Below are 16,015 nucleotides of genomic sequence, written 5' to 3'. Positions count from 1 at the left end.
TAGAAGCACACAATGGTTTTGGAAGTTATGCATGAACATGGAGATGTTATCCACAAGATTTTTAAATATGAAATCATCATAATAATGTTTCTGATTTTCATGAAGGAAAGGACAAAGGAGAGGAAATATTTTAGTGCCAAAGTCTAAAGCTTTTCCTTTTCATAAAATAGTACAGAAAATACTACATTAACTCCAAAAGGCTCACTGACTTAGTAGCTACTCATTTAACTACGTTATATAAAGTAACTGACCTTGAACCCTGATTTTGGGTTTCATGGCTTAGGATCTGATGCTTCCAATCACAGATACCCCTCTACTCCCAAAGGAGGTGCAAGAGAAAGCTTCCACTATTATTATGAATATACAGCAGTTGCTCCATTTTACAGTTTAAAAGTGTGTCGAAAAGTAAATCTTACCAAAAAGCTCTTATGTGTAAAATTTAGTTTAAATTTCTTAATTAAACATCTCTTTTATAAGAATATCATTTTACTTTATGAAAATAGGGCAACTGGTTTATCAGCTGAAACATATTGTCCTGGGATTTAGTTAATTATTTTTCCTTAATAACAGATGCTTTACTTTCCAGATTTGAATTACACAAAAACATTGGTTCAACATGTTCTTCTGAGCTTAAAATAAATAGTCAAGAAACATATACTTTTAAAAATATGACTGGAAATATCTTAAGCGACCTTGTATTTCCACTTACCACAACCAGTAGCAGTGCCACTATGGGGTTAAAAACGCAGAGATATAAAAACTCTTATAAAAAATAACATTTTCAATTTCAGAAATAATTGTATTTTCTAAAAAGGCTAGATGATCTTTAAGTAATACTTTACGTATTATTCTGGCTTTCTGGTTATGACAATAAAGCAACAAAGTACCAGGCAGTTTTGAAGTTATAAGAAGACCGTCTTCCCAAAGTCATATAAATCACTTGAATGGAAAGGTCCATGCTTTTTCCAATAGAAAATAAAAGCCTACATAATTGCTTGGCTCTGATATATGCTTAAAAAAGCTTCTTTAATTCATAATTCATTTCAATTCAATGAGCATTCACTGAGCCCCCTAAGTGCTATATTATAAAATGCAGTTGTGACAGAGCCTCCGTTCTGCAGGAACGTGCATATACAAAATGTTCTGCCCAACCCAAGCATCCTAGGATACAATGAAGATGCTTCACTCCTAGAGTCAAATAAGTTATTGTAATGCAACATAATCTCCACATTGAAAGTCAAAATTTAATTTGGCATATTCAAAGCTGTAAGAAGTCCTGCAATAAAGAAACCTGGCTCTCCACATGCTTAATTAATAAGTAAAACTTTCTTCCTGAACATCCAAGCCCCTTTCTCAACTCCTCCTACCCTACCTAGCTTGACCCCCCACACAAAATTAGCCTCCTAAATTACCTTGTTCACCCCTCCCTTTCTGTTCTTCTACATAATCCAAGCTGCCAATATCCTACTTGGGATTAATTTAACCACCTGCTTTTTCTGCGTTGCAGCTGCCAGGCACAGCTGGGGCAAAGCACATAACGGCATCAACTGGCTCTATTGTTAATTAATGTTTTTCAGAGTTAGCCAGGCCCCTAATAATGATCAATAACCCCTTCAGTTGTTTCCTTCCTACTCTGTGGCAGCTGGAGTTACAAAATGTCCTGCACACACAAACACACAATACAAAACTTCAAGGTGAGGAGAGATTTTATAAACACCACAATCTTTTTTTTTTGAGACAGAGTCTCTCTCTGTTACCCAGGCTGGAGTGTAGTGGTGCTAATGTAGCTCACTTCAGCCTCAACCTCCCAGGTTTAGCTTCCTGAGTAGCTGGAACTACAGGCTTGGGCAATCGTACCCAGCTAATTTTTTAATTATTTTTTGTAGATACAGGATCTTGCTATGTTTCCCAGACAGGTCTTGAACTCCTGGCCTCAAGTGATCTTTCCACCTTAGCCTCCCAAAGTGCTGAGGTTACAGGTGTGAGCCACCGTGCCCGGCCCACACACAGACTTTCAAAAACCATTTGCACACTGCAGCCTGCTAATTTGCACTTAAAATTTTACCATTAAACTTTTAGGAATGATGACATTTTAAGCAATTTTAAACTTTCTTTAGCAACTTCAAGCAAATTTAAAGTTTCTGAATTCTGAAGACAGTACAAAGGTTATTTCACACTGATTCCACTCACATATTCTTGTTCATTAGACTAAAAATCTTAATATACCTGCATCCAAGGCAGGAATCAATGCACAACCCTGAAATTATTTCAACAAACTGGAAGCCAATTCCTAACTCCTCTCTTCCTGCAGTCACAGCATTATCCCTGAATTCTGGATCATTAAACATAGTATCACACTGAGGAAAAAAAAATTTTAAAGATGTACCTTCCCTTTCTATTATTAAACAGAATACTTAATATCCTAGGCTGAAGATGTACAATAGTATTATTCCATTAGAAGCCATTTCCCAGTAAGAAATGACCCTATTTCGCTGGCCATTTACTTCTAAACTTACCTATATCTTTACCCACTCTTCTTTCTTTTTGTCGCAGAGAACCCGAAATTCATTCCTTCTTTCTAAAACTAGCTCTTTCACTTCCTCTCCTCCTCCTCATCTAAGATTCCAAGGCAGTTGGACACTTCCCTATATGGGTTCTCATGGAGCACTGTGTGTGCAGCTCTGTTTATAGTGTCATTTAATTACAACTCCTGTCCATGTATCTGCTGTACCCAGTAAACTTCAGGATCCTCAAGGGCAGGACCATAACCAACTCATCTCTATATGCTTGGCACGAAAGAGGTATGTGCTGAGATGCATTAGAAGCCTCAATCCACATGGATAACAAGATTGCCATGGATAACAAGATTGCCATATGAACTAAAAGTTGAAATAATAACAGCCCACACTTACCAGGCACCAGGCTTTTTTCTAAGAGTTTTGGTATATCAATGTGTTTGGTTCTTACAACAGCCCTGTAAGCTGAAGAATACTATTAACTCCATTTTACAGAAGAAGAAACTGAGGTACAAGATCGAGTAACTCATGGAGATCGTGGAGCCATATGCAGCAGAGCCAGAGAAGCCCAGGCAGTGTGACTCCAGACCTAATCGGCGTGCAGTACTGCCTTACGGGCTACACACCTCCCACACCCCTCATTTGAATACTTCTGGGAGCAGAATTTAGAAACTACATCAATGACATGATCTGGTGGTATCTTCAGCGGCTTGGGGTTGTGTAAGGGCTGAGTGGATCAGGTGCTAAGGACCGTAGGCATCCAGGGGAACCTGCTTCTGTAAACCCCCAGGGATTCTGTGTCTGCATTAGTTCCCTAGTCACCTTCCCTTCTTTTCATGTGAGTCCCAAGGGCAAAGGACAGTAAAAATCAGATTATCCCCATACATTAATAGATTCCCTAAGCTTTCTTAACTCTTTCTTCATGGGGAGCTTCCCTCTCTCTCTCTCTCTCTTTTTTTCACAATAAACCCAGCATTATAAGGCAAAAGCAATCAGGACTAAAGTAACATTCATCTATACTTCAGAGAAAAAGCCAAGTAGTATTATTGCCCCTTTGCACCATGGGGCTGGCGGGAGGTGGCTGCTACGCTGTCCACTCAAACCCCTCTCCACGCAGGATTAAAGGAGGACATGAGGCAGGAAGACCGCCTTTCGTAGAATTTAAGTGAAGACAAATACAACTCTCCTTAATTAAACCCAAAAGAAAGCATTATTCACTCATTGGTAATGAGACTAAAATTCTTTCAGAGAAATTCCATTTCTTCTTTCATAAATTTATTAAGAGCATCTAATTGCTTTTCAGAAAAATAAGCCAAATAAACACCATTTTTAGCTGCTGGCTTCTTTGCTTTTCTCCTTTATGTTCAACTTTTCCCTATCATTGACTTTATCATTTCCATTTCTTCTCATTTTTCTATCTTTTATATTTATTGCACAAATCATCCACCTTCAAATTCACCTCTACGCAATCCCTCAATCCTGCAAATGCCCTCATTTTTTAACTGCATGTAATTCTCTTAATACCCCTTTTATTCTGGTAAACAAAGAAATGTCTCTTACGATGGCAAGGCATCTTTGATCTTCATGTGAGAAATGTCGTTGTAGAGGGCAATGGAGACAACTTCTTCCATGGGGCAGATGAGGCCGTACTCTTCACACCCATTTTCGATAACCAAGGGATCAGACTTATGAGGGTCAAACATGATGTTGTTAGGAGTGACAATCATCACGCCTCCAACCACACCCTGCAGGAGAAAGCACAGGACAGAATCACTCCAGGGAGAAATGCTTTCAGCAACTACCACAGAAGCTTTAATTGACTCACGTTGCCATCCCATTGACTGTGAACCACAGTATCCCACGTGACAATCACGTCCCCTATATGAGGGCTGGAAGACCAGGCTGAAGCAATGCAATGCTGGGTGCTGGATGGACAGGCAGAGAAAACAGACTTGCCTTGCTGTGGCAATCAACCAAGCCCAATTCTAGCACAGCTGCTGCAACAGCCCAATTGCAGAGCAATCCTGGTTCACACATGCATGTCTCAGATGTCCTAGTTCTCCATAAAATGAGAGGGGCTGTCCCAAGTGCTTTCCAGATCTAAACCATTGGGCTTTACAATTCACTTAGCAAGTCTTCACGATGTGTCTAACAAGAGCTGTGCTAAGGAAGCACCAGAATCATGGTGTCAAAGAATAGTCTCAATATTCTCTAAAATGTTTACAAAGCCCACATCCAGCAAAATTTAACCTCAATAAGAATATGAAATTTTTGCAGCCAGAGTGAATATAGCTGATCTATGGAAAGCAAAAACATAAAGCAGTATCTTGGTGGGCTCTTAAAAGTCTAAAGCTTGGTCAGATTACATTACAGACCTTAATGGCCACAGGGATATTATCTACCATAGACAGAGGGATACAAATGACTCCCTTAAGGCAGATAATTTATTTTGGTACCTTTAATGAGTCTAGTGATCATCTTTGTGAAAAGTTTTGTAGATCCAGTAATCTCATTACTGGGTATATATCCAAAGGAAATGAAATCAGTATCTCAAAGAGATATCTGCACTCCCATACTTATTGCAGCATTATTCACAATAGCCAAGATATGGAATCAACCTAAGTGTGCATCAATGGATAAATGGATACAGAAAATGTAATACATGATACAATGGAATATTATTCAGTCATTAAAAAAAGAAATCCTGTCATTTGCAACAACATGGATGAACTTAAAAAACCTTAAGTGAAATAAACCAGGCACACAAAGACAAATACTGCATGATCTCACTCCATGTGGAATCTAAAAAAGTTGATCTCATAGAAGGAGAGAGTAGAATGGTGGTTACCACAGCCATGGGTGGTTAGAAGGAAGGGAGAGACGGGGAGATACTGGTCGAAGGCTATGTTAGATAGGAAGAATAAAAAACTGTCCAGAATAGGCAAATACATAGATACATGCAGTACATAAGTGATTGCCCGTGTCTGGGATGTGGGGATGTGGAGAGGGTAGGTGGTGTGGGGAGAGAAATGGGGAATGACTGCTAATGGTTATAGAGTTTCTTTTTTGGGTGATGAAAATGTTCTAAAATTGATTGTGGTGATGATTTTACAACTATGTGAACAAACTAAAAACCATTGGATTGTACACTTTAAATGGGTGAACTGTATGATATGTGAATTATATCTCAATAAAGCTCTCTTGTAAAAAAAAAGTTTTGTATTCTAAGTATTACTTATTCTTATTTGCAAAAGTTAGAAATGCAGATCAATGCATATTTCCCTATTATTTGAAACCTGATATGAAGTGTCTGCTATGATCACAGGAATTCACTTGATATCAACATAGCCCCGTCTTCAGAGGCTCACTAAAAGTTGGATTTGTTCTTTGTGGAGAGAAAAAAAAAAAAAACCACCAACAACCAAAAAACTAAACAGCAGATATTAACATTAGCATTGTTAATAACAAACACAGGTTAAGAGCTTACCATTTTCCAGTTTAGATGCAGAATGCTTAACATGAATTATCTCTTTTAATTATCACACCCTATTAATTTTTTATTGTTCCTATTCTATAGATGAAGAAAATGGAAGCTTAGGAAATTTAAATACCTTGCCCATGGTTAGTGAGTGGTAGAGCTGGGAATTTAAATTCAGTGAGTCTGACTCCAGTGTTTGCTATTAAACGTATACTACAATGTCTCCCGAACAATTCATAGGCCAAAAACTCAAAGGGAAAGTGATAAATCCAAGGACACAAAGAGTCACATTTCCACTCAATGATCGTGTTTCCCTCAATAAGTAAAATGCCAGGCATCCAACAGAGGAAAACTAATAGATGCTTGTCAAATCTGAAACTGAAACTTTGGGTAAGATATTTTAAGGTAGACTCCCTTCCATTAATTTGCAAACTCGTTTAGTTTTCCACAGATTCCAAGAAGAGGAAATAAATTACATAGCTATATACCTTTCCATCAGTGAAGTATCGACAGTTCATTTTTAAAAATTTCACCACGCCCGGCTCATCTTCTTCAGAAGTAGATGATAAGACTCTTTCAATGGGTTTTAAGGCCTTTCGTGCTAAGTCAGCATCCTTATGAAAGCAAAAATTTCCAAAGTCAAAATTTTTCAGAACAAATTATATGTATAAATCAAGCCACATAAGTTCCATGTAAGTATACTGTTTCTATTTAACTTGAACATTAAAAAAGGCAGTGTCCTTCTTCCTTTAAAAATATCACCAACATAACAATAGATATCCAAATAAAACTAAGACTTTTTTTTAAAAAAACAAGGGCATATGTATAACCCCCTAAAACTGGCTAACGAAATGTCTTCAGAATGTAAGCTCAATGAAACGCTTCATATTAGACTCTTAATTCAAATTCTCTAAGGAAAAAAAAAGGAAGAGTGTGAATAGACTATCTATTTCCTTGGGAATTTAACTTCATACTTTTACAGAGGCATGCATTTTCGCCTTTGAGACCTTAAATGTGAACAGGTTTCTCTTGGAGAGGATGCATTTCATTCCCCAATTACCTAACCCCAACTCTTTAGGGAGAATTTCAGATGTAGACTTGTAAAACAAAATAACATGTTGAATTCTACAACTCACAAAAAATCTCTCTGATAAAAATGAATTTCAGCACATGAAGCACATAACATACATACTGGCAGCTTATCGTATTCTGCATCTGATGAAGAAGGAGAGACAGTAGCACCAGGACTGGATGACGATAGCCTTAAGCTACTGGAAGGAAAGTTGGCATCTGGCACAAAAAGGACCTGAGAATGGGAAAGAAGTGATGAAGTCCCAAGAATCAGGCAAACCACTAGCCAGTGCTGAGTGAAGTCATTTTGGTCAGTTTAATGCATGACTAAGACCCCGCTGGCTTTCACAAAACTCACAAGCAACTTGGGGTCTTCTAGACTAATCCATGAAACAATACTCAGCAATCTGCATGTGTGCAGTGTGGACACTGCAGGAGCTCAGAAAACGGGAGAACAAGGTGGGTAAGTATTCTGGGCAGGCCATGTGAAGCAAGCACGTCCCAGTGAAGCCTTGAAGAATAAGGAGAAATTACATGGGAGGGTGGGAGAGCCCTCCAGGCGACGGACTAACAGCATAAGGGAATTGAAGAGAGAGAAGCATGTTATGCTTCTAAACATAATACCTGTGTCAGGTAGAAATGGAACCAATCCAGGCTTGTTAACTCTAAGCAGGCCCTGAGTTCTAAAGTAGTAAGGTCTTCATATGAGAAACTGTACAAAGTAACATCAATACAATAATCTCAATACTTCTCTTCTATCAGTGTCTGGGTTATCTAAAAATAAAAACAGGCCAGGACCATTGGCTCAGGCCTTTAATCCCAGCACTCTTGGGAGGCTGAGGTGGGAGGATCACTTGAGGCCAGGAGTTTGAGACCAGCCTGAGCAACATAGGGAGGACTCATCTCTACAGAAAATAAAAAAATTAGCTGGGAACTGTGGTGCATGCCAATAGTCCCAGCTATTTGGGAGGCTGAAGGAGGAGGATCTCTTGAGCCCATGAGTTTGAGGTTGCAGTGATCTATGATGATGCCACTGCACTCTAGCTGGGGTGACAGAGTGAGACTCTGTCTGAAACAATAAATAAATAAAAATAAAAAGCCCCTCCCCAAATTCACAAAATAACCCTCTTCTGGAAAATATTCTGGTTCTCAAAATGTTATTATGATCCTGTCAGTTAACACCCTTTTAATGAGACATGCTACATTTTGGTGTATGTCAAATATAATCTTAAAATGATGACCTTTAATGCTATAAGACAGAATGCAGAGATAATCACATAACTGATCACTGATCAATACTATTATTCACTGTCTCCCATCCTTCCGGCCATATTTCTGTTTTAACTTTAGTTATTTAACTCTCACTTCAATCCAGAAGAAAATTGAGACAATAAAAGACACAGTAGGATAAAGGTGGGAAAATCAAAGTCAAGGGGACATAAGGTGAGGACTGATTACTACTGAAAATAAATGCTCCAAAATTACTAAACATTGAGAAGTGGGCCATAAAACTGGCTCTGAGTTTCTACATGATCAAAGGAAAGAGATGGACATCAATTGTGAGCAGAATTCAATTTCCATAACATAAGAAAAAACCAGTTTCTCCTCCCCATGTAGTCTCATAAAAAGGTGTGTCCCAGAACGAACTATTTGTCCTTGATGACACACTAACAGTAAATACAACAACCAGTTTTGGAGGACTGTTCTTGATAACATCTTTAATATGGGTCAATGGCAAATGTCCAACTTTGGAGTTCTGTAAAAACAATTTACAAAGGACTAACATTATGTGGTTTTAGTATACAGCTCTAATTTACCTTACATAGCTGAACTGGAGAAATGAATGGACGACATTTTTCCCAAGCAACTCTCCATTAATATTTTTTTGCACCTGAACTGCTGGAAATATGGTCTGACACAGTCTAAATGTTCAATCTAGGGTCTATTCCTTTGCTTGAACAGCTACCTGCACAGTAGGTAGAGGTGAGTAGCAGTCAGAACACGTGCTACCTCAGCATGGAAGTGACTCTGGATCCTGGGGAGTGGTGAAGCTTTCCTGCTGCCTTCAGAAAATAATTCTGGGTTTGCTCCAACACCGGCAAATGTGGTTTTGAGGTCCTAAAATTCTTTACTATAAAGCAAGGCTGTCATTTTAGCCTAGAAAAAAATTTTAAGCATCTGTACCCAAGGTATCCTGTGAACATGAAAACATCTTAAAGTATATATCCACAGCATAATTTTTGAGTGTGCTCAAGATAAAGTACTTGTAAAAGTCCATTTTTTGTATGTGTCCTCAAATTTGATGTAAGTATCGAGAACTAACAGCCAAACACGGGACCTTCTGAAGAACATTTTATGCCTCAGTTATTTTTTTTTCTTAAGCGTGTCTGATCTTGTTTTTTGTCTTCTGATGTAACACAAAGTCTAGAATAAGATTTTAGTTCAATAAACTCTCAGGTAACCTCCTCTTAAAATCACTCTTACGTGAGGTCACTGACCCAGCCAGACCAGTTTTCTTTTCTATCTCAAGATGATCATCAAATCAGTCTCCAGAAGGATGAGTCTCACATTTTCTGAAACCAGAGCAGAGCAAACTGGTTTTGATTTATCAGATCTACTGAGATGAGAGGGATACCTACTCCTTCCGGCACCAAAATAGAGTATTTTATAACCCTTGCAATCAAAAGGTCATCTGCAGTTTTTGAAAGGCCCTCAATCTGTTTCACTCTTCTTAATCCCTTATCTTTACCAGCAAAAACCGTGAGTATAGATGGGCCCAGGGACAGCTAACAGCACATACCTATTTAACTCTGTAAGGGCTGGACACCAGCACAAAGGCTAGAAGGGCATCTCAGATAATAAGGCCCAACTTCTAATTTCAGAGATTAGGAAACTGAGATACAAAAAAGGAAGTGACTTGCCCAGGTCACGTAACTAACACAAAGCCAAATGGAAATAAAGCTTTGGGGCTCCTTTTTCTAGTGTTTTTACCATTACAGTAGGCATATTAAAACAGCCCTTATATTCCTATCAGCTACTGGACCTTAATCTAGCACCAGATAACTATTTTGTTTATGGACATAGTATAAAGAATCACCCCAAATTATTTTACTAAATTCCAGTGACTATAGTCTTTTGCCTTTAATCAATGAATTTAAGCCCAGTTCAACATTGAAAGAGATTAAAGTCTGTTAGTTATCCTAAAGATGAAAATTGATTAATTTTTGAAAAGTTTTAATGCAGATCTCCCCCCCCACACACACACATTACCTGGTGCTGGCAGTATACTAATTTCTCCTTTTGACAAGAACATAAATACCAAAAATACTATAGTACAAACTGGCCAACTTGTGACCCTGTTGCCTTCATGTGCTGCCCTTGAAAGAAATGCAAAGAATAACATCATCATTGCCTGAATGAAGTTGCACTTAAAAGTAGCATTATCTATTCTGAAAGAATTAAATGTCACTATAATGCAGAGATGCAGGAAGATGCCCTAGTAAGTTAACAATGGAACACAAATGTGCTCATGGCAACCAAGTACTCTTATGGAGGGGACTGGAGACTTGGCCTCGGCTAAGTTCCTCCAGTGACTGAGCTGTTTAAATTCACTGGCTGAAAACGTGGTTTAAAGTGGAGATACAAGAGTATCTTGTCATGTAGAAGGTATTTTTAACAAAGTTTACTGGATTAACCTAGAGTGGCAAAGTTACACAATTTGTCAAATCCATTCAGTTTAACCAATAAAGTACAGTCACGTATCACTTTATGATGGGGATACATTCCAAAAAATATCATTAGGTGATTTTGTCATTGTTTGACGTCATAGGCTGTACTTATACAACCTAGATGGTACAGCCTACTACACACCTAGTCTATATGCTGTAGCCTATTGCTCTTTACTATAAGCCTGTACAGCATGTTACCATACTGAATATTGCAGGCAACTGTAACACAATGGTAAGCATTTGTGTATCTAAACATAGAAAAAGGACAGTAAAAATACAGTAATCTTATGTGGTTCATCATTGACTGAAACATCATTATGCAGTGCATGATTGTACTAAAAACCTGGGAAAAAAACAGGGTGGCCTTTTGTGGACAGTCCTGCTGAATATGCCTCTGTCTTTGACCAGGTTGACCATTCTTGTCATGGTATCAAATGGAGACAAAAACCTCAAAAATTCTGCCTACATTAAAATACAACAATGGCCATAATTTACCCCAGAGGAATGGATTAAGTTGAAACTTGCAATTCTGAATTAAACAGTCTGAGAATATCTGTTATATTCAACAGGAAAAAAAAGTCACATTAATTTAGAACTCCTCTTGATGCTCTAGGAAACACCCACTACATAAACAATAGCCATTACAAGCTGTATTAATCATTTGCAAAGTATTCATCTCTGAGCAGTTCATAAGAATTAGGATGCTTTCAGAATTCTTGGATCTAAAGGAGAGGAAAGATTGAGGATAATCTTGTGATGCTAATAGTGAGGCATTAAAAATGGCAATAAAAGATATGTGTGAAATTCTAAAGTCATATTTAACAAGAAAATAATTACCTGGCCTGGAACAATAGTATGTGTGAAAAGTTTATTCAGTTCCACTAATTTATTGGGAGTGATGTTAAACTTCAGTGCTATGGAGTTTAGGGTATCCTGGATTCCAGCCTAGAATAATCAAACAAATACGAGTCAATATATAAAGCAAACAGCAAGTCTTTTTGATAGATAACATTAATCTATTCACAATGTGAGGAAATGAAAAAGTAATAGTTCCATACAGATGGACTATGAAAAATAGTAGTTACATTCTCAATTCTTAATAAAATCACATAAAATCAAAGTCTTAAATGCAGTTCATTACTGGGCTCCTTCATCTGCAAATTTCACTGTCCACTAACGGAGTTCTAATTTTACTTGGGCACAACTTAGGCGTACGGAGTAGAGTTCCAAGAGGTATAATACAAAACTGTGAGAAGAAGAGAAAGAAGACATACACACAGTACCCACCCATTGGGGAAGTGGGGCTACCTCCTCCCTTGTAATTTCTGTCATTTGTCTGTGCCCCGTCACTGCACTATAAGCTGCTGGACAGTGGCCTGTTAACAGCTGTTTTTCCCTGTGCTCAGCACAGTGCCTGGCACATGGAGGGCACTCAAATAGCTGACAAATGAATACTGTGGAAAGCAAGGAAATCTGAAAGACATTCAGATTAGCTACCAATAATTGTTCACTGTCATTAAAATGACAATTTTCCATGGTCAGCCAAATTAGTGTTATTCTCTAAAACTATAAAACCTGTGACTTATGTTCCAGGTATACATACTTTTCTTTCCTTCTATGTAGAGAAGGAGTAGGAATAGAGGGCAGTGAGAGGATGAGAAACTTCACAGTAAAATAGCTCCACCCAGAAAGAAGGTGGCTTCCCGCGGTCACGTCAGTGTCTGAGGATGAAGTCCCTGTCCAGAGTCACCAGACAGACTTGCCAATGGGAGGTCACTCTGATGAATGTCACCGGGAAGGTCCCATCTATAGCCCTGGGTCAAGACTGGTGGCTGACTCTGTAAACAGAACTAGCTCCACCAGGTGAGCCTTGAATTATGCGGAGATTTGAAGAAGCGGAAGGAAGGAAGGTGGGGACTGGTGACAGGGTAGAGATGTGGAAGTAGAATTAAACCCATCACTGCCCTCAGTATCGAAAGCTCACCTACCAGATGAACTGCCTCAGACTAATCAGGGTTTACAGTTACAGATCACTCTGAAACAGCCTCATAGCTTATATATGTATATATAAATATTTTAAATCACTTAAAGTTTAAACAACATATGACTCTATCTCTACCCCAGGCAAAATCATCTCTACTAAAAACAAACCAAAAAAGTTAAAAAAATTTTTCTAATACTGTATTAGATACTTTTACAATGTATTCAAACCTATAGATTTTCAGAGTTTGGAGTCAGTGCAAGTACAAGACACAGATTGAGAATCCAGACCCTAGAGCTAGATGCTAGATGTGAATTCCAGATCCGCCACTTGCTATCTGTATGACCTTGGGCCATTTGCTTAACTTCTCTGTGTCTCAGTTTCTTCATACATCAAGTAGAGCTAATCGTAATATTTGCTTTCTAGTACTTACTTTATGGCAAGTCATCAATTAATTTGCTTTATATTTTTATGAATAAAGCTTTTAAAAGATACTGCGTATAGACAGTTTAGGGAAGGAGAAAAATTTTAACAATCTTGGTTATTACATAAGGATAAGACACACATGTATATAGAATTAGGCCACAGACCCTGATAGGGATGTCCGTATCGTTAAATGCTTGAAACTAGATGCTTGAACACCCACAGCTCAGGAGCAATATAAGCAATCCAGTAAGTGCTAGCAGGTTCTCTATATACCAAGATATGTGAGTTACCTTTTATTTCCAAGGAAAGTATAAAAATATCTTGTCAAATAAAACAAATCTCTCCATAACATATAATTCAAACAGGTAGGCACCTGCAGTACTGATTTGATCCCTTGTTTATATTAATTTGGAGGTTGATTTTTATGGCCATTGCATTGTTTAGAAGTGTATACCACACGAAGCAACTCCTGGCAAACAGCACTTCTCAATTTTTTTGGAGGGGCCTGTGAATTGTATTGCTAGATGAATACACACAGATCTCAATAATTATGGCTCTAGAACTAATACTGTTATTAATAATAAACAATTTAATCCAATCCTTCTCGAGTGCTTATTTTGAGATAAGGAACTATGCTGAGTGTTAGGAGGGTCAACAACGTATTTTAGACCACTGTCTAAATGTAAGATATAATCACCCCAAATCCTTGCTGAAATGACTGGGCCTATACATTCCAGAACAATGCCTAGAGATGTTCACAGGGCACTGAGTATGACATAAATGCCTCTGACAGGTGCTTCAATGTGACTCTGCAGATGCTTGGAGAAGATCTACCATTCCGAAGGGAACACCAGGGAAGGATTAGACCTTGATGCTTACCTTATTATGTAGTGCCTGGCATGGCACACAAATAGTAAGTATAAAACAAGTACACATTAGTAAAACATAACTAGGTAGTGACAATAGCACTTAGTTTCTTCTTGGAAGTCAAAGAGAACATTCATCAGCAGTGCTATTTCATAGTGAACTAAAACAGATCTCTAGGGAAGGGGTACTGAAGAGGTGTTGGTGATGGGATAATTCTATTAAATAGAAGGAAAAAGTTCTAGTGTTCAATAGTGCAATAGGGCAACTATAGTTAACAATAATTTATTGTATTTCAGAATAGCGGGAAGTTTTCAAATGTTCCCAACATAAAGCAATGATAAATGTTTCCGGTGAATCATGTCCCAATACCCTGATTTGATCATTATATGTTATATGCTTGTATCAAAATATAGCATGTACTCCATGAATATGTACAATTATTATGTGTCAATAAAAAATTTTTAAAAAAAAGCAGATCTCTGAGTGCCCACTCGGTGCCAAGTCTAGGATACATAAGATACAGCTTATAGCCTCCAGGAGCTTGTGGTGCAGTGAGAGAGAGGAGAGCTGACACACAGGGTGGAGTTGTAGTAATGAAGCACACATAGCATTATTCACCTATTGATTCAACAATACGGTAGCCTACACCTCCAAGATGCAAGGAATACAATGGTGAACAAAAAGGGGTCTGGTGTCTCTCCCTGGATATACAAATTAAGGCACAAGATATACATTAAAATAACAATCACACTAATGAATCAATAACATTAAACAGATAAATTATGTAAAGGAACGTTGATTCTATAAGAGTATAAAAAGAAGAGATCTGGCCTAGACTTGCTGGATAGTCACAAAAGGTAGGAATGAACACGGAGAATAAAGGGAAGAAGATGTCAAGGATAAGGATCTGCACTGCATAAATGTATGGATGATGAAGCCATTGCTTCTTGAGAAGGGACCAAGCATGGAGGACTAAGTGGACATGTTGAGCAGTCAACTGAATATGTGGCTTTGGAACTTAGAAAGGATGTCTGGGATGGAGACCTAAAACTGGTAGTCACCATCATATCAAAGATAAAGTCACTGGTTTGTTTGGAGGTTCTAGCAGGGGAGCACAGTTACTAGAATATCCTTAACTGAACAAGAGTCCTCCTCTACTGAGGAAGGTCATCCTCTTCATCACAGCTTTGGGGGGAGACACATGGAGCAAAAAGCGAAGAAGGGGACACCTGCTGGGTCAGTCAGATTGGCCTATGCAACACTGGTTGATCAATAGGATGACAGATGTTGCTGGCAGATCACCCTCCTCACATTCTCAAGTCATTGGTTTATAGGAGATTGCCAGAGTAGAAAGTATGGAGAGGAAAGAAATGACCTAGAACCAGTCTTAAGAAGCTTCATTATTTAATGGGTACACAAGAGTAAAGCAGCTGAGAGGCAGAATGTGTTAGGGATAAACATTACCTAAACCTCATAGTATTAACAACATTCGTACATCTTGTTTATACTTACAGTGTATTCCATAGTACCATGGGGCTTCTGAACCACCATCTTCTTCTCTTTTTTATCATGTGTTTTGTTTTGATTGTCATCTGAAGAATAAATTGTATATAAATGAATAATTTCATTTTTAAGAATTGAAGACAGGATAGATTTATATTATATGAAAACCCACTTTCAAGTCAACTAAGAAAAAAAGGCACTAATTAGATAAATGAACTAAGGGCACAATAGACCATACTCACAGAAGCACACTATTATTCATCAATGAGTATCTGAATAAATGATTAACATTAGCTATAATTAAGTAAAAATGAAGTAATTTTCATAGTTATTAATAGTTCAAAGGGTAATGTATAATGTTTATGAAGTTAGAGTAAAACCAGTACAGTCATGATATAAATGATGCATAATGTAAACTAGTACAGCCCTTTCAGAAAGTGATTTG

At 38.0% G+C, this 16,015-nt stretch overlaps 1 protein-coding gene across 4 annotated transcripts in view; it reads right to left on the bottom strand.

The window, feature by feature from the left end:
* The window catches only part of NCOA7 (nuclear receptor coactivator 7), a 134,290-nt gene that overhangs the window by 44,080 nt on the left and 74,195 nt on the right, over positions 1–16,015 (bottom strand). For 2 of the 4 annotated variants that reach the window (XM_045544305.1, XM_045544306.1), the window contains exons 4-8: positions 15,580–15,659; positions 11,631–11,738; positions 7,187–7,300; positions 6,483–6,608; positions 4,077–4,261 (exon numbers count right to left, since the gene is read on the bottom strand). In XM_045544305.1, coding sequence (XP_045400261.1) covers positions 4,077–4,261; positions 6,483–6,608; positions 7,187–7,300; positions 11,631–11,738; positions 15,580–15,659 — 613 coding nt within the window. Of the gene's footprint in view, positions 1–4,076; positions 4,262–6,482; positions 6,609–7,182; positions 7,787–9,563; positions 9,580–11,630; positions 11,739–15,579; positions 15,660–16,015 lie in introns of those variants that run through there. The other 2 variants (XM_045544308.1, XM_045544307.1) reach the window with 2 other exon arrangements.

Source organism: Lemur catta, chromosome 2 (genome assembly GCF_020740605.2).
Source record: "Lemur catta isolate mLemCat1 chromosome 2, mLemCat1.pri, whole genome shotgun sequence".
NCBI classification, from domain to species: domain Eukaryota; kingdom Metazoa; phylum Chordata; class Mammalia; order Primates; family Lemuridae; genus Lemur; species Lemur catta.
Note: the sequence above shows the minus strand (reverse complement) of the source record. Positions and strands in the feature narration are given on the sequence as shown.